Source organism: Pelodiscus sinensis, chromosome 4 (genome assembly GCF_049634645.1).
Source record: "Pelodiscus sinensis isolate JC-2024 chromosome 4, ASM4963464v1, whole genome shotgun sequence".
Lineage (NCBI taxonomy): Eukaryota > Metazoa > Chordata > Testudines > Trionychidae > Pelodiscus > Pelodiscus sinensis.
Window position 1 is genome coordinate 9317609 of NC_134714.1, and position 23414 is coordinate 9341022.

Sequence of the window (23414 nt, forward strand, 5' to 3'; positions counted from 1 at the left end):
TTCTTTAAGATGGGTATCAAAATGAATAAAGAAAAGCTCTTAGGAAGCCACAGCAGTTTCCATATGGTAAACATTTAGGTAACATATGTTAAAGGGACAGATGAGATGAACTAGAGTTTTGGCATGTGTCCACCCACCCAGAGAAGAAATGAGGCTCTCACTAAGAACAGACAGTTACATGTGACTGTCTGGTCCACTAGGAAAAGGAACAGTCATGTCACAGTTTCTCTATTGGACTCATGATTGGGATGTGAATCTTAATGCTGTTTTAGTATGGCTCTGGGCAGAATCTGACTCCATAAGTAAAGCTCGACCATGCTTAGGTGATCAAACCACAACCAACCCCGAAACCCTCCTCTGAGGCATGCAATAGAAACACCATTCTTTCATATTCTCCCTTGACTTTCCAGCAGTGTTCTTCAACTTATTGGGAAATATGAACAGAGTTGAAAACTTAATTCCCCCACTTATGACATCAAAGGCCTAGGTCCTTTCCACTAGTCCATACTATGAGCTAGTTGAACCTTAAACATGAATTGCTTTAAATGGAAATAATTTTCCAGGAAAGGAAATCTTTTGAAGAGATGCAAAACAGCAGCATGGGCAAGTGATCTGTGTCTGCTCTGGCAGCATAGCTGGTGTGTAGCGAACAAGTATGAACCCTCAGGGGGCACTTGCATCCTAGTAAGATATGTTCAACTGGGAGCAACAGCACAGCTCACAGAAGTGAGAAGATACTTACGCCACAGAAAACACAAGCTGATTCTCCTTCCCTCTCTAGGTTTGAGTGACTTGGGGCATCGCTTGCATGAGGAGGGGAGGGAGAACACAACTGACCACCCAAAGTGGGAAGGAACAGTAGTGGTAATCTTGCATCCATTCCCCCTTTTTGTTTCTAAGACTAACTATAATATTTTAATTACATTACTAATTTTTGAGGTAAGGAAGAAAACTAGGGAGAAAATAAACTGAATAAAAAAAGTTTATATCTCGAAGTGGACAGGACATGTGAAACTTGGACATGACATTATCCCTAGAAAGTCACACTATGCAAATCACTATAGATACAGCAGACCTATTGCTCACCCTTCCCAGATTACTGCACAGCATTTATCCATTTGCAACTTCACCCTCTTCAAAAAAAACATTACAAAACATTTTTAATAAGTAGCTATTTAAATACCAGGTTAATACATTTACTCAGTACATAGTTGTTCTCCAGGGTAATTTCCTGGTACTTGAAATGTCCCTCTATGTAGTCAATTAGCATAATTTACATTCTGAATTCAAAGTCAGTCTTCATTTTTCCACAGAAGGGGGAGACAAGGGAGAAAATGCAATTAGATCATTGCATATTTCAGCTTCTGCAAACTTCTGTGCTCCACTCCTGACTGGTGTGAAGGGGAGGCTGCAGTTCAAGTTTGGCTGTAGGGGAAATTAAAAGCGTTCAGGCACGAGTTGTCTAGTGCACATAACAGAATTCACTATTGATTCATATTACAGCTGCATATTACTCCACTGATTAGCACAATGATTTAAGTGCCAGAATAGTATGACGCACAAATGCTTGGCATAAGATGTTGTGGACAGTGTTTTGACAAAGGGATTTTATGAAGGGAGTTGTCTCATCCTCTCATTCAGGACTACAGGAACTAATCACCAAAGCTTTAATACACACAATAGAACAGATTGTGTTAGCAGAATCCTTGACACTGCTGAAAGCGACAGAATTACTAGAAATATTAAGTAACAGGTGGAATGCTTGACTTAGAAGCAGTGACAGCTATTACAGTGCACACTCTTCCAGAGTAACAGCCACCAATCAACACCGCCCCCATCCCCAACAAACTTATCATTGCCCCCCTTCCCTTTGGTCCAGCACTTTGGAAACACAAGCCAGCAATCACGCACATATGGAGCATTGAAATATCAGCTCGGTTTTGGAGAGAAGGGGACCGGTTACAGCAGCAATCCATGTGCAAGGTGAGATCTTCACAGGAGCCAAGGGAGCTGAGCATCCAAATTCTCTAATAGATTTGGGCACAGTCCCATGGGGCTCTTGACAACTTCTACATTAAAAAATATTAGAGATACAAAGGCAAGGATAGTATAGGGACCTGAAGCATTCTAGTGAGAAGGATGGAAGGAAAAGGATAGATGAAGGCAGAAAGCAAGGAGCATTTGATGTATTTTTAGCAGGTATTAACAGAAGGAAATAAGTCTTCACCTGGTTAGCTACTACACTTCAATTTTTCATGAGGGAAAAGATCACTAAGGGTTCAGATTAATTGGATTTTCTGGATATTTGGCAGTTTTGACCAAGTAAAGCAGGGGTGGCCAACCCATTTAACAAACAGAGCCAAAACAGCAGCGGAAAAAAATGCGAAGTGCTGCACCAGAACTGTCAAGGGGAGAGGAAAAAAAACCCCACCATAACAGAATTGTCTAGCAAAAAACAAGAACATTTAAAAAAAAATTTTTTAAAGGAGACTGCCGCTTTAAGATGGCTGCCATCTTGGGCACCATTTTTAAAACCCTGCAGCTCCTAGCCGGTAAGCACAGGGAATCCGGGACGGGAGCCGGTGGGGGTCGTTCAGCGGGGGAAAGGCGGGGAAAGGGGGAAGGAATGCAGGAGCTGCTTCAGGAGCTGCACTTTTGGGGGGCAAGGACTGCATGAGGCTCATGAGCTGTGAGTTGGCCACGGCTGAAGTAAAGGATCAAGCAGTTTGACAGGAATCAGATAAATATTCCACAAAAATCTGACCTAGTTTATCCTGAATCCCCCTAAACTGGTTTTGAGTCACAAAGGGCTACAGGTCAAACAGGTTTGAGTTTAATGGGGTTGCCACGTAAGTGGATTTCTTTAGTCAAGTAAGACTAAAGGTGAACTTACCAGATCAAAAGGAGCTATATCACTGGAGTTAAAATTGCTATGCACAAGATCTGGAAAACAAGACCATATTTCAATACTTTAAAAGTTACACTGAATTGCTTGACAGTGCTGGAAAAGCTATATAGTTTCTGCATTTATTTTGACTTCAGTTTGTTTTCAGTGTCTCTCAAGCTTTATGTCAACTTTTTATAGCAAAAGGTTTCCACACCGAATTGAAGATTATACAATAAAACAAACCTTTTGATTAATATGCTTGTTCGCATTGTATGTCCAGTATAATACAAGGATGTATTTGTCTGGAAATGGGTGACATGGGAAGGATCATTTGAGGATTACCTGTTGTGATCCCTCGCTCTGGGGCATCTGGCATTGGTCACTGTTGGCAGACAGGATACTGGGCTAGATGGACCTTTGGTCTGACCCAGTATGGCTGTTCTTATGATGTCAGTGCAAATATCAAATAGATGCTGCACCCATTTAGAGACACTAATAGTCCTGGACCAATAAGTTCGCATGTTAACAACATCCAATAATAAGTTTAAGATTGTCCGATAAGTCCTTATTTTGACCATAAAATCGTTAACAGCAAAACAGAAAGCATGTGAAATAGCCATATAAAAACCCACCTGATTTATACTCTGATGTGTTTGGTTTTTCAGCCTGAGTGAAATCAGCTTCTGGATGGGCATTTTTTTCTGGGCTGTACATGACAACGTCTTGTTCTGCAAGATCTGTACCAGATAGTTCCATCTCTTCTGTTTCATCTGGCATTTCAATTTTAGTGTCACGATCTTCCAGCACATGAGAATCAACAGAAGCTGAACTGCTCCTTTCATCTGGGTTTAAGCACACCCCCAGGACAGCTACATTTGTCTCCTGTAGAATTGAAAAGGAAAAATATAAAGTAAGACTACAACAGAGTGATTTGTATATCAGTACTTTTAACAAGTGAGAAACCTGTTCTGTGCTTTGTTTTCAATGAAAAATGTATCGCCTTTAGAGATGAAGAGAAAGCACCAAGTGAGACAAGGGCAAGGAGTGCAGGCCATCAGATTGTAAAAGATTGCAGTCCACCTACTGTGTATTGTCAAGACAAAATGTGGACGGTAGTTAATCTATGGATAATTTGTTAGAATTTAGAAGATTTACACACGAGATTCTTCAAAAGAAACAAAAAGGCTGGTATCTGTAAATCCATTACTCTGATACATTTCAGATGTAAACTAGTTTCTCAAATACCATTTTGTCCTTCTTCGATAAGCTTTTAAAGAAGAAAATGCAATTCTCACTCCCCGAAGAAAATAGTGAATTTACACTTACTGCAGATATGACCAAAGAATATTTTAAGTGACAGTTCCCTTCCTACATTGGTTCCTCAAAGCTGAGAGCTAGTACCTACTGAGAAGTACTGAAGCTTGAAAAGTCAACAGGCATGGCTATCTCCCTGAGGAAAACTATGAGAAACTGCATGGGGGTGGGGGAAGGAAGAGAGGACGGAGAAAAGAAGAGGAGCATTCATAGCTCAACAAATATTTCATACATAAAATTCCTCTTGCAGTGACGTTGGGAAAGTGCATGAAGAAGTTAGATGCAAGAAAAGGTAATACAGCAATCAGACATTCTTGGAGGTGCAAGAAAAAGCAAGCAAATTCTCCAACTCATCTGATGGAAGTGGGTTTTTCCCACAAAAGTTCATGATCCTATATATTTGCAAATCTCTAAGATTTGTTAATCTCTAAGAACTACTAGTTTTTAAAAGTTACAGACTAACTTGGCTACCCCCCAAGACTTCTGAGTGTAGTAGATTATGACAACAACAAAAAATCAATGCAAGAGACTTTCAGCAGTATGTAGGAGAATGGCTTTTCAGTTGTTGGATTCAGTTGGGACCGAAAAGGCTGCCATTGTCTTATGTGGATCCATATTAACAGGAAACAAAGATTACAATAGCCTATCATTCAACAGTAAATGATCCTATACAAATACTTCTCAGAACTTTCAGACTCTGGAGGAACTGAAAAGTACATTCTTGTGATTTAAAATCCATGGTATCTACTGTTTTATGGGGTAAACAATAAGTTTCTTATATACATACATCACTTACATACATGCACTAATCAAAGACAGAACTTACATTAACTGTCTTAGTTCTCCCTGCTTCTCCATCTGTCATAGAGGATTGATCTGCACGTGGGGAGTCACTGAAAGAGAAATCCAAACATTCAGTCTTCTCTACCCATTCTCAGCTTTTGGCATAGCCAACCGTGACCTCATTACAGAGTTTGTTCTGCAGTTATGGTCAGGCTATTGTTACTGTTCAACTATGCCACATTTTCTGGACCAAAAAATGTATACTTATGCACAGTGAAGTTATATTTGAGTTGCAAAGCTGTAAGATTTGCTTTACATCAGTGAAAGGAGAGGGACTTGGTGATTTTAACCAGGCAGAATTAATGGCAAGATTAGTAAACATTAATATTGACAACTGTATGTACTGAGAGAAGTCTCAATTTTCCCATTAAAAATTAACTGGTAACTTCTCTTGTAACTGAAGTTAAAATGAAGTATTCCAGTGTCTACCTTTGTTCAAGTGTGCTGTCAAACAGAGTTTTTGTAGGAGTCTGGAGCCTGTTTGGATTTTGTGAAGTATGAAAGCCACTGGCTCCTGGTGTAGTCTGTTTTGCAACAGCATCCTCAGAGCTGCAGAGACTGGCAAGATTACTTTGAAGCAAAGTTCTACTGGTTGATCTTGGAGTTGTCAGTTGCTTAGAAAACTGTTGGGAAGATCTGCCAGGTGTTTTAGAAGGCAAAGCTGAAAAACACATTTAATGTTTCGTTAGATGGGAGATGTTTCTGCAAGATGGGACAAATTCAGTGACCAAGATCCTAATTAAAAACACTTTCTAATTTGTTATTTCTTCTAGTTGCTGAACTGAAGTGGTTTATTCAGATATCAAGTTAAGAATAATTTGTCAATTCTACCAGGTAGAATATGGACAAAGGCAACAAACTCAAATAAGGTGATAAGGTAGTTTAAATTTAAAAAAAAAAAAAATCACTAAAGTATTTTAGCCAACATCTTGAATTTCAGCATTCCCTTGCAGTTTGTGCTAGTGCAGAACCAGAATCGGAAACTGAATAGAAATAAGCATTAGTCAATTTTACAGTACATACCAGTTTATACCATAGATATAAACAGCACAAATTATGTAAGATTTTTGTATTAACTAATTTCAACTTTTATCTCTAGTTTTATTAACAGTGGAGATTTTTAAAACTTAGCTTTAATAGGACTTACATTCAGTCTTAACTGCTTCATCTCACAGAAGCAAGGCCTCCCTCTCCCCCCCCACCAGAAACTTGACACCCCCAAGTGCAAAAATGCAGACATATCAATACCACCATCCACAACACAAGCTGATTTGGGTTTGCAGGGCTTGGACTGGTTAACTGCAATGTGGACCTCTGGGCTTGGTCTGGAGCCCAGACTCTATGGCCCTGTAAGGTGAGTGGATCCCAGAGTTCAGGCTGTAGTGAGAGCCAGAACACATATATTACGACTGACGGGGGTGGTGTCAGCAGAGGGGGGCAGCACGCAGAGCCATGTGTTCCCCACCCCTGGAGTTACAGGGGTGCACTGGCCTCTTCCAGGAGCGGCACTGGGTCTGAACAGGCAGGGATCCTGCCCCAGCCTCACTGCCTAACCAGCCCCAATCCCCTGCCTAACCTCTCTTCTAAAGCCAGCATCCCATTGTCCCTCCTGCACCTCAGTCCCCTGCACCAAACCTGACCCCCTCCTAGAGCCAGCACACCGCACCCCAAGCCCTACTCTCCCACATTCAGCATCCCACACCTGCTCCTGCATCTTAAGCCTTATACCTGTCCCAGAGCAAGAATCTCACACGCTCTCCTCCAACTCCTATCCCAGAGCCAGCACCACACACTCCTTCAAGCACCACAAGCCATAGCCCTGAGCCTTGTTCCAGAGCCAACACCCCACACCCTCCTGCTCCCTTGTCCCAACTACCTCCCAGAGCCTGTACCCTGCACCCCAAGCTCTTGCCCTGAGTCCATACCCAGAGCCTGCACCCCATACCACTGCCTGCATCCCAAGCCCTGACCACTCCTCCCAGAGCCAGCATCCATACCCCCTCAAGCCCAGAACCTTCCGCTCCAGCCTGGTAAAAGTGAATGTGGATGGGGAGAGCGAGCTACAGAGAGAGGCGGGAATAGAGTGAGCAGGGCAGAGCTCTGGAGAAGTTGGGGGGATGCTCAAGAAAGTGGCAGGGGAATCTTGAGTTGCCCTTCAATTCAGAAAGTGATCTTGGACATAAAAAGGTGGAGGACCACTGATCTAGCAGCTGCTTAGTTGTGGATAAAGCAAGAACACAACAAAGCTTTGTAGTTTACCAGGTGTAGAGAGCCAGGGCTTGTCGAACTGCGGCCAGCCCCGCTCGCCAGCCGCGCTGTCCGGTGATCTGCGCATGCGCAGATTGTTCTGCGCATGCGCAGATCGTCCGAACCCGGCTCTTCCGGGTTACAATCTACTCTCCCCGGGCGAGTAGATTGTATAATTTGTCGAGCCCTGTTGATAGCTATATAAATCATTGTCACATTACTGCTTGATTTACTTCAGCAGGCATCTCAATTTAGCAACTTCACACCAGCAAAACAGTTGCCTTGTGTAATGAACTTTGTGTGAGGTGAAATACCATTCCATCTGATGCTGAAGTGAGACAACAGCATCAAATATAATCACCAAAGTTCAGACTGGAGCACAGGGAGTGGAACCCACCAACAGTTCCAGGTCACAGAACTTCACTGACCTGGAAAGGATTTCAAAGGACTTTCAATTCTGAAAAATCCAGCATCAAACACCACTTTTTCTTCATCCTGTGTCATCTCTTGGGCTGCAGGGTCACCTTCCTGCTTCATTTTCTCCTTCATAGCTGCTTTTATGGCAGCAATACGGTTTCGAGCAGCAACTCTTCCAGCAGCCCCCTGTTTAGGCTTAGAAATCCCACTTGGTACAGCTTTCTTCTGAAAGTTATAGAAGAGAATCTACATGACATCTTAAAGTGTAGAGACAAAAGCAGTTATGCAAGATCATCTCTGGAGCTGCTGGCCACTGTAAATAGTGCCCATATAAAGGTGGCAAATCTTAGGGCTGCTAACCTTCCAGGATTGTTCTGGAGTCTTCCAAGATTAAAGATTAACCTTTAAATAAAAGCCTAGAGTTAAAAAAAAAGAATTCTAACGCCCTGCTGATGGCAATCAGGGTTTCTTTTCCTCATGTTCTTTAAGCAGAAGGATGCAGAGATTTCTAATGGCTAGGAGACAGAGATGCAGGACATCATGGACTAGAGCAAAAAGGATGCTATTAGTTTACTTGTAAAGTTTCTCTTCATAACTGCAAGGTCCAACTTTTTTTTTTTTTTTAATTTAAATTGAAGCTGCCTTGTACCCTGGCAGTATAAACAGACTGACATCTGGTATTTGAGCTACTTCCTATCAAACTGCTGGCTTTACATCATTGCCACTGGGCTCTGTCCTGCAGCCTTCCTCCAGTGTCCACCTGGGACCTTTCGCCTTTTAGGCAAGTCCTGGGTCTTGCCAAGGGCATGGCTCTCAGGAACACATCCACTTTCTTCCCCTGTTCACCTGCAACTGTGCTACAGGGCAGGCCCTCCTCCTTGTACTTCCTACCCCACCCCTGAGTTTGGCTGCACCCTGGTAGGCAAGTGTGATGGTTCCTCCCTGTCACGTCCATAAGGGGCCATTGCCTCACTACAGGCTCTCTACTTACCATTAACTTCGGTACATCTGGTTAAGACACTTTATGCTGATGGGAAAGAGCCCTCCTATTAGCATAATAAAGCCACTTCCATGAGAGGTGAACCCAAAATGGCCAAACTATAGGTCGCTACTGCTAGTTAACAGAGAGCAGGAAAGGTGCAGATCATTTTTTGGAAGGAGTTACCAAGAGGAAAAACTCAATTAGCAGGGCTCCAGGAGGTACAGTGCCCTTACACTACAAAAATTTTACCAGTTGATTGACATGTAACAAGTTCTGAACAGTTCTAATGTTTTAAAGAAGCCTTTTTGGAGTCACACATACCTTGATGGCTCTTTTGCTTGGGATGTCAACTGGCTGCCACCCATTCTCTTCAAGTTTACTCAAGTTATCAAATTTTTTATTTACATCTTCTACCTGTTGAAGAAGCAAAAAAGTAGGAGGATATGGTAGAGAAACAAAGTTTACAGTTGGATAACTTACTTCAATCAAATGTTTTTTAAGCATAAAATAGGTGATTTATTGCATATTTAGGTACCTTTACATTCAATGAAGAAGTGGACTAAACTACCATCAGATTCTAGGAGGAATAATGAATTGCTGACTCCCAGTTAACATATCTGATGTGACTAATGCTAACATACACACACTCGATTCAAGGATGCTTGGGGTTATTCAAAACAGGTTCTCTCCCACTGGACGAGCCAATGAAAGGAAAAGTAGGCTCATCGTCAGTAAATCTGGCACCTAGAATTAGTCTGTTTACAACTTGCTCTTCATATGCTGAATTCGAGATAAAGAATAAAAAATTAAGCTGCACCAAAGACATTTTCTTAAAAATGATTAGGCTTAAAAGCTAAGTGGAACACGTTATTGTACAACAGTTCGTATAGCACCAACACCCAGAAGTGCAGGCTCCCAGGAAGGCAGGAAACATTCTCAGTGTAGAAGTGTTGCAAGATTGGCTCTACTTCTGCCTCCTTTCCTAGATTCCATCTCCTAGCCTATTCAGTTCCTGCTCCTGACCCCTTATGGACACAAATGTGGACTATAGCAGTACCATCTCGTCTTGTCTTTGGATGCGATAAGGAGTGTGCTGTGCCCTGATAGTCTGTAGCTATGACATTTGATCTGAGCCTAGTGGACAGTTCTCTGAGATATCGTGCCTCTGACTGAACCGGTTCTTCTCCCCACAGCTCTCACTTGCAGCATGTGCAAGTAGAGAGGGAGAACTGAGCTGAACTGGGGATTCCTTTATGCTAAGTTTGTTTCCATAGTACCCTCATGTTTCCTCCGAGATAAAAGTTTTTGCTGAATGAATAAGTAGCAAACACCATTCATTCAGCATATACAAAGTTGCTGGATTGGCCAACAAAGGCACAGAAAGAAATCATCCCAACGCATAGCAAGAGAGGCAAACATGGTAGGAGACCAGACTGGCTTACAGGGGAAATCCTTGGTGAACTTAAGCACAAAAAGGAAGCTTACAAAAAGTGGAAACTTGGACAAATGACCAGGGAGGGGTATAAATGTATAGCTCGAGAATGCTGGGGGGTTATCAGGAAGGTGAAAGCGCAATTGCGAAGAGTGAAGGGGGATTTGATAGCAGCCTTCAACTTCCTGAAGGGAGGTTCCAAAGAGGATGGAGAGAGGCTGTTCTCAGTACTGACAGATGGCAGAACAAGAAGCAATGGTCTCAAGTTGTGGTGGGAGAGGTCCAGTTTGGATACTAGGAAAAACTATTTCACTAGGAAGGTGGTGAAGCACTGGAATGGGTTACCTAGGGAGGTGGTTGAGTCTCCATCCCTAGAGGAGTTTAAGTCTCCGCTTGACAAAGCCCTGGCTGGGTTGATTTAGTTGGGATTGGTCCTGCCTAGAGCAGGGGGCTGGACTTGAAGACCTTCTGATGTCTCTTCAGCTCTATGGTTCTATGATTCTATGAAAGGTTTCTTACCAAGCATCTGAGGCTTCTCAGGAAGCAGACCTACCCACTCCCTTGAGAAAATACAAAAATAAACTCATTCCTTTGGGTGGGCATTGCAAGTTAAATACATTTTCCAAGTTACAATAAAGGACACAAGAAGCACTAATGAATTCCAGTGTAGGAAACACCCATTTCCCCTGGGCTCAAACGTATTTCACTAATGCTCTCTGAAGTTATGGAAGGGGCCTGTAGATGCATTCCCCACTATCCTCAAAATGGGGCAATCTGTTTAGCTTCTGCAGGACTCCTACCTTGGGACCATTCACAGCTGTATTTGAGAGTACAGGTTACCATTAGATTACTAAACCAACTTCTGAATTTGTGTATACAAACTGTAATACATTAGGGTCTGAAAAAAACTACAAATGCAGCCTCCAGAAAATGAACACAATAGATTGGAAGAAGTTGCACATTATTCCATAAGACAGTTTTGTTGTAGTTTTAAGTACATACCTGAAAACTAACCATATCCCAAAATCCATCCAGATCTGTGCAAGTCGTCTCCTTATCACCCCGCTTAAATTCACAGTTATCCACCAGTCCTTCAAACTGTTTAAACCTCTCTGCTATGAGCAATCTCGTTTGACCAAGTGTTGTCCGAATGAGATCTTTTGCTGGTGGTAATAGTTCATAGTTAAAGATACACATCAAAGAACATTGCATTCTACAATTATTGTGGTTTTATCTATTTACATGTGGTAGTGTAAAGTGCCAGAATTCACTTCCTATACAATTTGACTTCAAACTCACTGGAACCAAAGCAACATTTCAAAACAGCAGCCAACACCACATGCAACTCTTCTTAGCATGCCTGATGCTTTTAGAAGTAGCACAACCTCTACAAATCTTTAAAGAGGAGATTCGAATATGGTGTCAGACTCACATTCCCCGAACAGAACAGCTTCTCTACATTAAGTGTTACATTTGGTTTGAAAGCTATTCTATAGCATGGCTATCTTTCATGCATTTTTCTTTGTAAAAGTCACAAACGCACTCAGAATTGGCAATTTTTGAAAAGAGAAGGTTACTCACCTGTGCAGCAACTGACGTTCTTAGAGAGGAGAGAGTGTCCCCATGGGTGTTCCACATGTCCAATGCCAAGACCAATCTCCAGAGCAGTGTCCCTAGGGCCATGCATGCACACACCTCAAGCCGAATGCTCCTACTGTGTAGGAATCTTGCATGCACGAGCCATGCCCCCCTCCCCCCCGGCCTGTTGCTGCTCTACCCTGGAAGCATACAGCCCATCAAGGAGGTCAGCATTCTGAAGTAGAGGGGATGCGGGGAGGGTGGTATCCACAGGGACACTCATCTCGAAGAATGTCAGTTTCTGCACAAGTGAGTAACCTCCTCCTCTTCTTTAAGAGAGGTCCCCATGGGTGCTCTGCATTAGGTAGCTACAAAGCAGTATCTGTTTGGACCTGGCATGAATGCAGTGGTGGACTGCCTTAGAGAATCTGCGAAGAGACATATCCTGGCATGAATGCTGGACTGCCTTAGAGAATCTGAGAAGAGACATATCCCTGGGAAAGTGCATAGTACTTCACAAATGTATGTTGTGATGACCACATAGCAGCTGTGCAAATTACCTTTCGGAGAAATGACACGGAGGTAGACATGGCTCTGGTTAAGTGTGCTCTTATGTTATCAGGAGGGTTAACACTTGATAAAGAGTAAAAGCCTTATACAGTCTGAAATCCAGTGGGAAAATTGCTGGGCTGAGATGGCTTAGCCTTTATTGTGATTAGCGATGTTAAGAGTTTAGGTCAGGGGTCACCAAACAGTAGATCGAGATCTACCGGTAGATCTTGGAGCTTCTGACAGGTGATCCTGACTGGTTTGGCCAAGAGGCTACCGAGGGCCAGCACTTCAGATGCCCCTCCCCCCACTGCTGCTCGTCTCCTGCCCTTTGCCTTGGAGTTGACCTGTCCCCCCCCAGCCTCCTCCTTGCTGTGCAGGGCAGGGAGGGAGATGACAGGGTGTCTCCTCTCCCACTTTGTATCCTATCTCCACAGAAGGAGCGGGGGGGGGGGGGGGGGGGGGGGGGGGGGGCCACAACAGGACTTGAGAAGGAGTTTGCTGGCTGCTTTTAGGAGTGCTACAGGGCCAGAGCAGAGGTGAGCCTGCCTTAACCCCACTGCACCACTACCCAGGAGCCACATGAAGTAAGCAGTGCCCACATCCCAAACTCTTGTCGGAGCCCACATCCCAAACTCTTACGCCAGTCATGAACCCCCTTCTGCACCCCAAGCTCCTAATAATCCCTGCATACAAACACCCTCCCAGAGCCTGCACCTAGAATCCCCTCCTGCCTGCCCCAAAAGCAGCTCAGACCCCTCTCACACTCCATATCCTTAATCCAAGACCAAAGCCTGCACCCCAACCCTCTGCCCCAGCCTGATGAAAGTCAGTGAGGATGGACAAGAGAGGGAGCATGGAGTGAGCAGGGGTGGGGCCTTGGAGAAGGGGCAGGAGGGAGGCGGGGCAAAGGAATTTATACTTGAGGTAGCTCTTGGATTGCACTTAAATTCAAAAAGTAATCTTTTGCTTAAAAAGGTTGGAGACCACTGGTTTAGGTCCTTTCCTAGATAGCTTTGCACATTGTAAATAAAAGGAAAGTGCCCTGTGTAAATCGAGTGCATTCATGATTGCGTCAAATGCATTAGCGTGAGGTTTGGGGAAGAAGGTAGGCAGATGGATGAACTGATTCAGATGGAAAGAGGGTCAAACCTTTGGCAAAAATTTGGGATGAGTTTGTAAGGTGACTTTGTCTTTGAAAAAAGTAGTGTCCGGGGATCTGCCATCAGTGCTGCCATCTCTCCTACCTGTCCTGCAGAGGTAATAGCTACAAGAAAAGCTATTTTCACAGAAAGATGCAAAAGGGTGCATGTTGCCATTACCTCAAATGGAGATGTGGTGAGAGTATTTAAAACCAGGTGGAGATCCCATGGTTGTGCTACTGGGGTCATATCTGGGTAAAATGCTTGGAGGCCTTTGATGAACCTCTTAGTAAGAGGATGTGCAAATATTGAGGTATCCTCTGTTTTGAGATGAAAGTTAATTATAGCAGCGAGGTGGACCTAGATGGAGCTCAGTGTGAGACTAGTCTGTTTAAGGTGCAACAAATAGTCCAAGATTAAAGGTAATGAAGAAGTGGATGGGTTAGTGTGTCGCTGTGAACACTGTATGAAGTGTTATGGTTTATGGGTGCTTTGTGCTCTGCTGGGAAGCAGGATGCGTAGAACCTTCTGGGAGCACTCTAGCTTTTGTGCAGAAAACCATTAAGGAGCCACACGTTCAGGTTCATCATGTGAAGATTGGAGTGGCTGGTTTAATTCATTAGTGTCAGGTGATGTGTCTGCTGAGGGATAGACTGGTCCCACTGTATTGCACGCTGTCATTGAGGTGATGGAGATTGCGCTTGAGGAGAGTGTTGAGGCACAGAAACACGTTTATGTGAATGGTGGTGTTTAAGTCGAGGCTGTCAGGGACTCCCAATACTACCATTGTCAGTAGGGCATGAGAGGTGGTACCCATGGGTTGCTGTATCAAGGTGGCATGTTGTGGTGCCTGGTGTGTGGAGGATGAGTCCTGGCGAGTACACCAAATAATCTATGGGAGGGGAGTTGATAGGTGAAAACATTATGTTCACCTTCTCATCCGAGTCCCTAGAAAACCTTTTTGGTGGTACATCTGGTCTTGGTGCCAAGATACCACGAGAAATGTTGGTGCCGAGAAAAGGCTAATTGAAAGTTGGGGAGCCTAAGAGGTCTCTATATTGTATATCCAGTGTGCCGGCATAGACAGTACCATGGTCAGCTGCACCAATGCAACTTGCAGTGCTGTGGGACATCTCGGTAGAGCGGCCATGTGAATGTGTTGGTGCCATGTCAAATGATGACAGTGGTGCCACATGACATGCTTGGCACTGAAGGCAGTTGCTATGTCATCAATGGAACATCCGTGCCAGGTGTTGCCAAGGCACTACAGTCAGGCAAGAGTCTGTGGCCTCAGAGCAGGACTTTGTATTTGCCGCTCTTATGGTGATGCTGGTGGTGCCAGACACACCAGGTGTGTTGTAGGTACTGAGACATGGTGTTGGAGTCACCCTTGGCACTGTATGTGTTGGAGACAATCATTTGGGTGCCGAAGCCTCCAGCGGCAATGTGGAGGTGTATTTTTTGCAGATATTTTGTCCTTTTGCCCCTGGGTCTTGTCAGATTGCTGGCTTGGGTCTGAGGCCAGTCTTTTGGACTTTTCGAGTAAAAAGTCCTAGAGGCATAGATCTCTGTCACGCCGTGCTCTTGCTTTCAATTTGCACAATGAGGGCAATTTTGTGAGACATGAGCTTCGCCCAGACAGACACATTGAGTGTGTCCATCCAACATAGGGATTGAATCTTTGCAGAAGAACAGGGCTTGAAACCTGGGGAGCTGGGCATGACACTTGCTATTACTAATTCTCCATGGGGAGAAAAAACTTGGAAGACAAAACTTTTTTTTTAAAAAAAATATTACAAACAGGTAACTGACAAACTAACTACAGGAAAAACCAGGGAAGAACAGATTTATTCATCTAAAACTTGGAAGGAGGCTGGGAACACTGATGAGCTGTCTCTGGCCAGAGGAGGTAGAGAAGGAACTGAGGGCGGGGGAGCCTCATGCAAGCATGATGCCTGCACAGTAGGAGTGAGTGGTTTGAGGTGCACACATATATGGCTCCAGAGACACTGCTCTGAAGACTCCAGAGAATGGGCTCAGCAGTGGCACACCAACCTAATGTGGAGCACCCACTGGGTAAGTATGTGGGTGCTAGGCAGTGTTTATTATCCAGTAATCTCATCTGGCCTGAAACTCTGATACTCGGTGAGCTTTAATGATGACATTTTAAAATATTCTGGATAAACTCTAAACTTTGCCCAAAACAGTTTTTTTTGTGTCCAAACCAAAGCAATATAGCAACACAGTCAAGCTAAGTTATGTTTTTCTCCCACCCTCAGTAATCAGACATCAGAGGGTTAGGATGAAACCTATACCATGGCCAATTCATATTTGTTCTCTTACCATCTTCTGGTATGTCCAGTTCAAACTTTCCATCCCATTGGAGGCAGTGTGACATGAGCCTCTCAGTCTCAGAAGCAAGAACATTTCTAGAAAGAAAAAAACAAAAACAAAACACACACAAAAAAAACATCCAACCTCTGTTATTTGATTCTCCTTAGCTGCCACATAGCATTCTTGTAGCTGCTGGTGGTCTCTCAATTTCTAATTAGGAGGGAAAATAGTACATTTCTTCTTTCTGCTCTAGGATTGGTTTGGTATACAGCAGGCATGTCCAAAGTCCGGCCCGCGGGCCAATTGCGGCCCGTGTTCTCGTTTAATATGGCCCCACAGGTAATTTGGCAATATCTATCTTTTAAGGCCCCCAACGAATCCATATGTATTGAGATGAATACATTGTAAAATCTCAGTTAATGTCAGTTGGTCTAAATCAGTTATAAATATATTTGGACACAACATGTATACTTGGTGTTATGTTCCTGTTCATATTTTTTGAACTTAAAAGTTGACAGACAACCTTTATTACCAATAATATGTAATGTACTTTACAATGTTCCTGACATATATTTCAGCTTCCTGGATTTTTTTTTCATCTGGCCTTCAGATATGAAAGGCAGAGTGATTTAACACCTGTTTAGATTTGTGATCCATGTGACGAAATGAAAAGTATGCCGTTTGCAATAAACGTTGCATAAAATAGTTAATTTGCATTTAATTTTAATGGTTCAAAGAATGTCAGGCAAAATGGTCGGCCCTCACGCATGTTCACTTCATCAAATCTGGCCCTCTTTGAAAAAAGTTTGGACTCCCCTGGTATACAGCAAGCTAGAACGCCTATTCTAAGTAGCTAGTCTTGGAGACTGATACAAAGAGGAACTCTCTCAAGCCTGCTCTCCTTGGGTTAAGGAGACAGCCTTCTTCACTTCAAATTCTGTCTGTATTCAATTCAGTAGGTTTATAAACTAGAAATGAAACAAAGAATAGTGATGCTTATCTGCTTGGTAGAAAGATGAAGGCCTAGTCTACACTATGCCCCCCCCATTAATCTAAGATAAGTAACATTAGCTACATGAATAGCGTGGCTGAAGTCATCATACTTAAAATGGTGTCTTCCATGCAGTAAGGTCAGTAAGGGCTATTATCCCATAAACTCTGCTTACTTTTGTCATCTTGGTGGAGTACCGGAGTCAATAGGAGAACACTCAGAGGTTGATTTATCATGTCTAAGCGGATGGATGGCATTGCCTGTGGATCAGTTGCTACAGTGTTGATCCACTGCATAGTGAAGACAAACCTGAAGGCACTGATCTACTGCATATTAAATACTCACAGGATGGTTTGTCACTGCCAATAAGGACTGTAGGAAAGGCCACTGTGAGAGTTAAAACATGACTCACTACCCAGCTACCATGAAAATGTCTTCCTTTTTTTGTTATTACTGTTTATTTAAAGTGACTTAAGATTGTGTTTTATGGACATTCTAATTATTACTATTTAGTGCTCTGTTCTGAAATCTTCTAAGTCAGTTAAGAAGCTACTCTTAATACAAACCTGAAATAAGGTACATCATGATCTGTTTCTCCTACTTTGGTTTCAATTGCTGGGATATCTGCAGACACTGGAATAGTTTCATTTGAACTCTGCATAGATTCTTGCTGCTTGGTTGAGGCACATTCTGAAAAATATATGAAGGATATGTGATCATTAGGACATTGCATTTGCCAAACAAGGAAGAGAATAAATTAAATGTGAATCACAATACTATACCATTCTTCACTTTCAATGAATTTGTAGTAATTTGCTGCTCTTGAAAGCCTTTATCAGTCCCTTCCTGAGCAAGTGAAGCTTGACTTTTTAACAAACACCCTTGTGCCATAGCATTCCTTGATTCTTCTTTAGAATCATCACTATGGAATAGAAATGTTAAAAAGTTAGTTGGCATGCCTTAAAATTGGCTAACATGGCTAATAATATACTAAATTATAGGAACAAGGCTTTTTTAAGTGTAGTTAATCAAGTCTAAAATGTTAAAAATATGTGCCTTAAGAATTCAAGTTATTTTTACTAAAAAACACAAGTGTGTATTTCATAGCATACAGGACAGTCCCCGGGATACATGGATCCGACTTACATTGGATCCCTACTTACAAACGGGGTGAGGCAACCCCGCACTAGCTGCTTCCCCCCAGCAGACCAGGGAGATGCGGAGCGGCTTTTCTCAGCAGACACCTCAGCTTGAGAATAAAGGACTGAGGGAAGTGAGGTGTGGGAGAATAAAACTGAGTTCTGGAGAAAAGTTTGGCTAGAGTTTCCCCTACAATATGTACCAGTTCCGACTTGCATACAAATTCAACTTAAGAACAAACCTACAGTCCCTATCTTGTACATAACCCGGGGACTGCCTGTATATCAGAAGACTGCAGAGAGCTCTACTTCTAAAAGCACATGATCATAGACTATGATTTCATTTACCACTACACAGTAAGATATAGGCTTTGTGGGTAGCGATCAGAAATCATTTCATTAATATAAGATACCCTTCAACTGACATGCTGCTATAGTTTAATATTGGACCGGTTTCTACAGCAGAACTGCCATTGCAATTTAAACCCCTTTTCATCCACAAGGTCTAAGTTGTAGTGCAAGCTAAGTCATTAGAAGAGGGAGTTCTTACACTTCAATTTTCATAGGGCTCCAGGATAGACTGGGAGTCAAAAATGCATTTGCCTGGGAAGGACTCATGGGTGCAACTTTATAAGTTGTTAAACCATCCAGGGGCTGAAACACAAAGTTCTGGGGAGCAAAAGAACGTGTTCTCTGCCTCACTGGAACTGGAACATTTGTCACGGAGATGTTTTCCTTTTCCAGCAGGGTGTCTTCATGATGAACATCTACTGGTGCTGGATTTTTAGAGTTACTGACAGGGACTTCAGTTAATTGATGCATCAAAGTATTTCCTTCCACTTCATGTTTATGTGCCTGTAACAGCACAATGTAGACACAGCAAACGTTTAAACCAGTTCTTAGTGGAAATACAGTTCAGGTTATTGTCACTTTTATGTCAACATTAGTCTATATTACTGAAAGTATTACAGGACTTTAATCATTAGGTAACCTACAGAACTCTGGAACAAATCAGTACATTAAGAGAAGTGAACAGTAGCTGGAGTCATATATAAATCAAGAAAATGTGTGAAAAAATTCTCTCAAAGACTAAATTTAAATCTAATCCCTTTTAAGGATTATTTATTATAAATGAGTTCCCTTGCTTATTTAGGTTTGAGACTAGTCTTCAACTCACCTGTTGTGCCTACATATTAGTGATATTCCAGGATTAATGTACTGACAATACTTCGACACATAAGCCAAACGATAGACAGAATAAAGATCATTAACCTAAGTTACAGCACTAGGTTCCTGAAAGAAAGTTACTTACTTGTACTGCAACTGTTCTTTAAGATGTGGGTGCAGATGTGTATTCCGTTCGAGTATGTGCATGCCAAGTGTATCAAACCTGGAGCACTTTGCCTAGCTGAACCCAAAGGGATGGTATTTGTGACCTTGACCCCTCAGCTTCTCACCAGGCTATTTAAGGGCAGTGCTGTGCTGCACTGCTCCCCATCACTTCCTTTTTACTGAATGTCAAGAATTGAGACTCTGAGGGGGACAAAGGGTGGATCAGTGAATACAAGTCTGCAACCATCTCTCAAAGAATATGAATTACAGTTCAGATAGTAATAATCTTTTCTTTGAGCAGTTGCAGATATGTATTCCCATCAGATAACTCTCAGACAAAAGGCGGTGAGGTTTGAGGTCTCCTTAAAGAGCAACAAGAAGACCACCTTCCCAAAATTCGCATCTGCCCTCGTTGCAGACAGAACAGCATATGCTTGGTAAAAGTGTGTACAGAAGACCATGTAGCAGTCTTGCAAATATTCAATAAATAAATCTCACTGAAGTGAGATCAGTATCACTTGGAACCTCATCAAATGGGCTCTTAATCTCTGCAGAGGTGAGGTCTGAGCTATCCCATAAGCCATTATAACACAGGATGTTATCCATATGTATACAGACCATTTGATCCTATTGTAATCCACAAAACAAATATAAGGAAACAAAATGGCTTAGTTCTTCCCAAGTAAAATACCATGCATTGTTTCACATCAAAGGAATGAAGACACCATTCATTACCATTTGACTGTGGTCTTGTAAAAAAATATAGGTAAGTAAGCAATCTGGTTAAGATGAAATACTGACACCTCCCCCTTCCCCCCCGAGATTAAAATTCAGGACAAGGTCTCAAGTCAATCTTGTCCTTGAAAAACTGGGTATACAGAAACAAAAAACAGGACTATGCAGCACTTTAAAGACTAACAAGATGGTTTATTAGGTGATGAGCTTTTGTGGGCCAGACCCACTTCCTCAGATCAAATAGTGGAAGAAAATTGGCACAACCATATATACCAAAGGATACAATAAAAAAAATGAACACAGATGAAAAGGACAAATCAAACTTCGGAAGAGAAGGGGGATGAGAGGGGGGAGGTAAATGTCTGTGAGCTACCTCCCCCTTCTCATCCCCCTTCTCTTCCAAAGTTTGATTTGTCCTTTTCATATGTGTTAATTTTTTTTATTGTATCCTTTGGTATATATGGTCGTGCCAACTTTCGTCCACTATTTGATCTGAGGGACTGGGTCTGGCCCGCGAAAGCTCATCACCTAATAAACCATCTTGTTAGTCTTTAAAGTGCTACATAGTCCTGTCTTTTGTTTCAGCTACACCAGACTAACACGGCTACATTTCTATCACTATTCTGGGTATACAGAGGGTCTACCATTAGGGCATGCCTGCTTACTAACTTCTCTTGCAGAAGCTATTCCTGCAAGAAACTGTCTTTTGCCCAGGAGAGTAAGAACAAATTGCCAAGGGAGTCCAACAGTGTTAAATCCCACTTCCTTCTCTGGTGGAAAGAGATTAATGCCCTTTTTCAGAAATCTGACTACTGTGGAGTTCAAGAAAACTGGTTTCTCTTGGACTTCAGGATAAAATGCCCGAATCACTGCCACATGGACCCTCAAACTGAAACACAGACCAGAGGACTGACCATATAACAAGTGGTCCAGGACTTACTAAATGTAGGATCGCATTAGTTGAATTTCCTGGGCTAGACACCAAATGGAAAAATGTTTCCACTTTTCCAAATTAGGCCATAGTGGAGGGTTTTCTACTGTTAAGCGGAACAGTAATTCTGGTTCCTGGTGCCAAAAGCAGGCCTCGTGGCCTAACCTAGAAGGTGCTGAAACTCACCACCTACATTCTCTTTTTAAATGACTTGATACATCTTAAAAGGGGCACATCCCCGTGTGTGTGTGGGAGCATTACTGGGGACAACCACCTCACATAACTGACAAAGTTTAACCCTTGGGTTAAACTCTAATTATGACTACATTGAAAAAAAAAATCGCTAGAGCCTTGAGCAGTAGGAGGATCCCAAAGCTGGGGCTTCAGCCCAAGTCCAGAAATCTACCCTGCAATGAAAGAACCCCACAGTGGAGCCCCAGAAGCCTAAGTTGCTTGTATGGGTTTTTCTTTCCTATGTAACTGTCTATCCTAACTACTTTGCCAAACCCTAGAGTACTACTAAACTATATAATAAAGGCCCCAAAAAGCTGAGAAACATAATAAGGTAAACAACAGTGAATGCTCCAATTTTAGTCTCAGGTGATGAGAAGCTGAGGGGAGTTGGAGGGCACCATTTTAAGAACCCAGGGAGGTACCATCATCCATATAGGTACTAGGCAAAGTTCTCCAGCACACCTGAGTGGAATGCACATCTGCATCCACCTTAATAAGAACATATTATAGTTGGGATGACTCAGTCTAGTCTTAATTTGCAGTGGGCTAAATTTATGGCACAGAAAGCTGAAAGATTATTTTGAAATTCTCAACATAAAGATGATTTCTACAACTTCTGAAATTCTGTTCAGTTATCTAACCACAAAAAGCTTGTCCAGACACTTGTTCACTCAATTCAAAATCGGTTTTACTTAACTCCTGGCTCTGTTTTCAGTGAGGAATGAAGTATTATGCTGAATTTTGAAGCGGCAGGTAAGAAACAAGGTTTTGATTTTTTATGACAAGTTTTATGTATGCATATAGAAAGTAAATATCGGCATATTCCAGATAAATGCCTTTGTAGTAATTTAAATTAGGATTGAGGACTAGTACCTAAGTCACTGTTAAAACTTAAAAAACAACAAATAGTCTTGCAGCACCCTTAGTGACTAACAACAAATGTAGATTGTGTCATGAGCTCTCGTGGGCACAACCCACTTTTTCAGATGAATAGAGTGGTTACATATTTAAGCAAGCAAGATTTGGCCAGAGGTGTTGACAACGCACATGGACTATCTGAATTAGACAACTTCTCCAAAACATTTTGGAGTAATAGGAGTTTTCAAAAAGCATGATTACAATGTACATTTTATCACAATAAAAGTTATTTGAACATGCCTTTTCTATAGTCACATTAGTGTTTAAAATTTTCAGCTCAGTCAAGTGTTATCTTACAGAAGTCAATTACAAGCATAAAACAGTATGACACTCATCAAAAACATGTTTATAGTAAACTATTTTCTGATCAAAATAGCGAGGGGCTGTGGTCTGTTAAATAAAAATACCAAAATTGGATTTATATTGCTCACATCTTATATTTAAAGTTTGGTTGTAATTGGAGAGTTCTAAAACTTCACTATGTGAAGAGTATAAAAATATCAATACGAAAATTTAAAACAGTGCAAACATAGTTATAAGTTAACTTGCAAGATGCAAGCAGACCAGTGAAGACTTGAGACAAAGCAACAGTCGCTATTTTAAATGCAGTACCTACATAGTACAATTGCTTTTTCTAGACACTCCTGCATCTGTTAATACTTTTGCTCAATTTTCATGTTTACAATTATTAAGTAACATTACCTCTACGCTGTCAGCTTTGCCCTCTTTTTGCTGTTTTCCTCTACTTGGTTTTTTTTGTTGTTCATTACCTAAGACTGAACAGATTCTATGCCAGTTAAAACTTATTTATACAGCATCTTTCATTAGAAGGTTGCAAATTATTACATTAGGGATGTTAACCAATTAACTGTTAAGTATAAGGCTTACCAGTATGCTTATCGGTCAGTTAGCCTTTGATAGTTAACTCCACTGACAGCCAGAGCAGGGCCAAAGCAGCCTGAGCTGGGCCAGAGCAGCCTTGACCACAGCGGGCCTGGCAGGGCTAGTGGAACCAAAAACACAGTAGGACCCCCATGGCTGTGGCAGGTCCAGTGGCAGGACCCCATAGCCAAAGCAGGACGAAGCGGCAGGTCCTACGTTAAAATAATTAACTGGTTTAAACACTATCATTTAACCAGTTAACTGTTTTAACATCCCTATATTTAAGTAGCCATGAATACACAAAAAAGTAAAAACTAATAGCACATTACAATGATTACAGACAAGGAGTAGATAAATAAACATGACACTATTTCCTGAGAGATTGAAGTGACACTGTCAAATAATTTGAGTCCAGAATGTGATCTACTTTCCTCTTGCCACATGAACTTACTAGGATTCAACTCATGCATGATTACTTGATGTTAGTCATCCATACAATCACAGCAATGGTAGTGGCCTGTTTAATT

The 23414-nt window shown here is 42.1% G+C and overlaps 1 protein-coding gene across 6 annotated transcripts in view; it reads right to left on the reverse strand.

The window, feature by feature from the left end:
* Positions 1 to 966: 966 nt before the first annotated feature.
* Positions 967 to 23414, reverse strand: part of DLGAP5 (DLG associated protein 5) — a 57030-nt gene continuing 34582 nt past the window's right edge. For 5 of the 6 annotated variants that reach the window (XM_075926248.1, XM_075926250.1, XM_075926247.1 and 2 more), the window contains 13 exons: positions 22708 to 22781; positions 18406 to 18710; positions 17499 to 17638; positions 17283 to 17406; positions 15735 to 15820; positions 11125 to 11285; positions 9012 to 9104; positions 7720 to 7933; positions 5474 to 5705; positions 5028 to 5094; positions 3520 to 3769; positions 2894 to 2943; positions 967 to 1425 (listed from right to left, as the gene is read on the reverse strand). In XM_075926248.1, coding sequence (XP_075782363.1) covers positions 1300 to 1425; positions 2894 to 2943; positions 3520 to 3769; positions 5028 to 5094; positions 5474 to 5705; positions 7720 to 7933; positions 9012 to 9104; positions 11125 to 11285; positions 15735 to 15820; positions 17283 to 17406; positions 17499 to 17638; positions 18406 to 18710; positions 22708 to 22781 — 1922 coding nt within the window. In that variant the 3' untranslated portion in view covers positions 967 to 1299. The remainder of the gene's footprint in view (positions 1426 to 2893; positions 2944 to 3519; positions 3770 to 5027; positions 5095 to 5473; positions 5706 to 7719; positions 7934 to 9011; positions 9105 to 11124; positions 11286 to 15734; positions 15821 to 17282; positions 17407 to 17498; positions 17639 to 18405; positions 18711 to 22707; positions 22782 to 23414) is intronic. The other variant, XM_075926246.1, reaches the window with a different exon arrangement.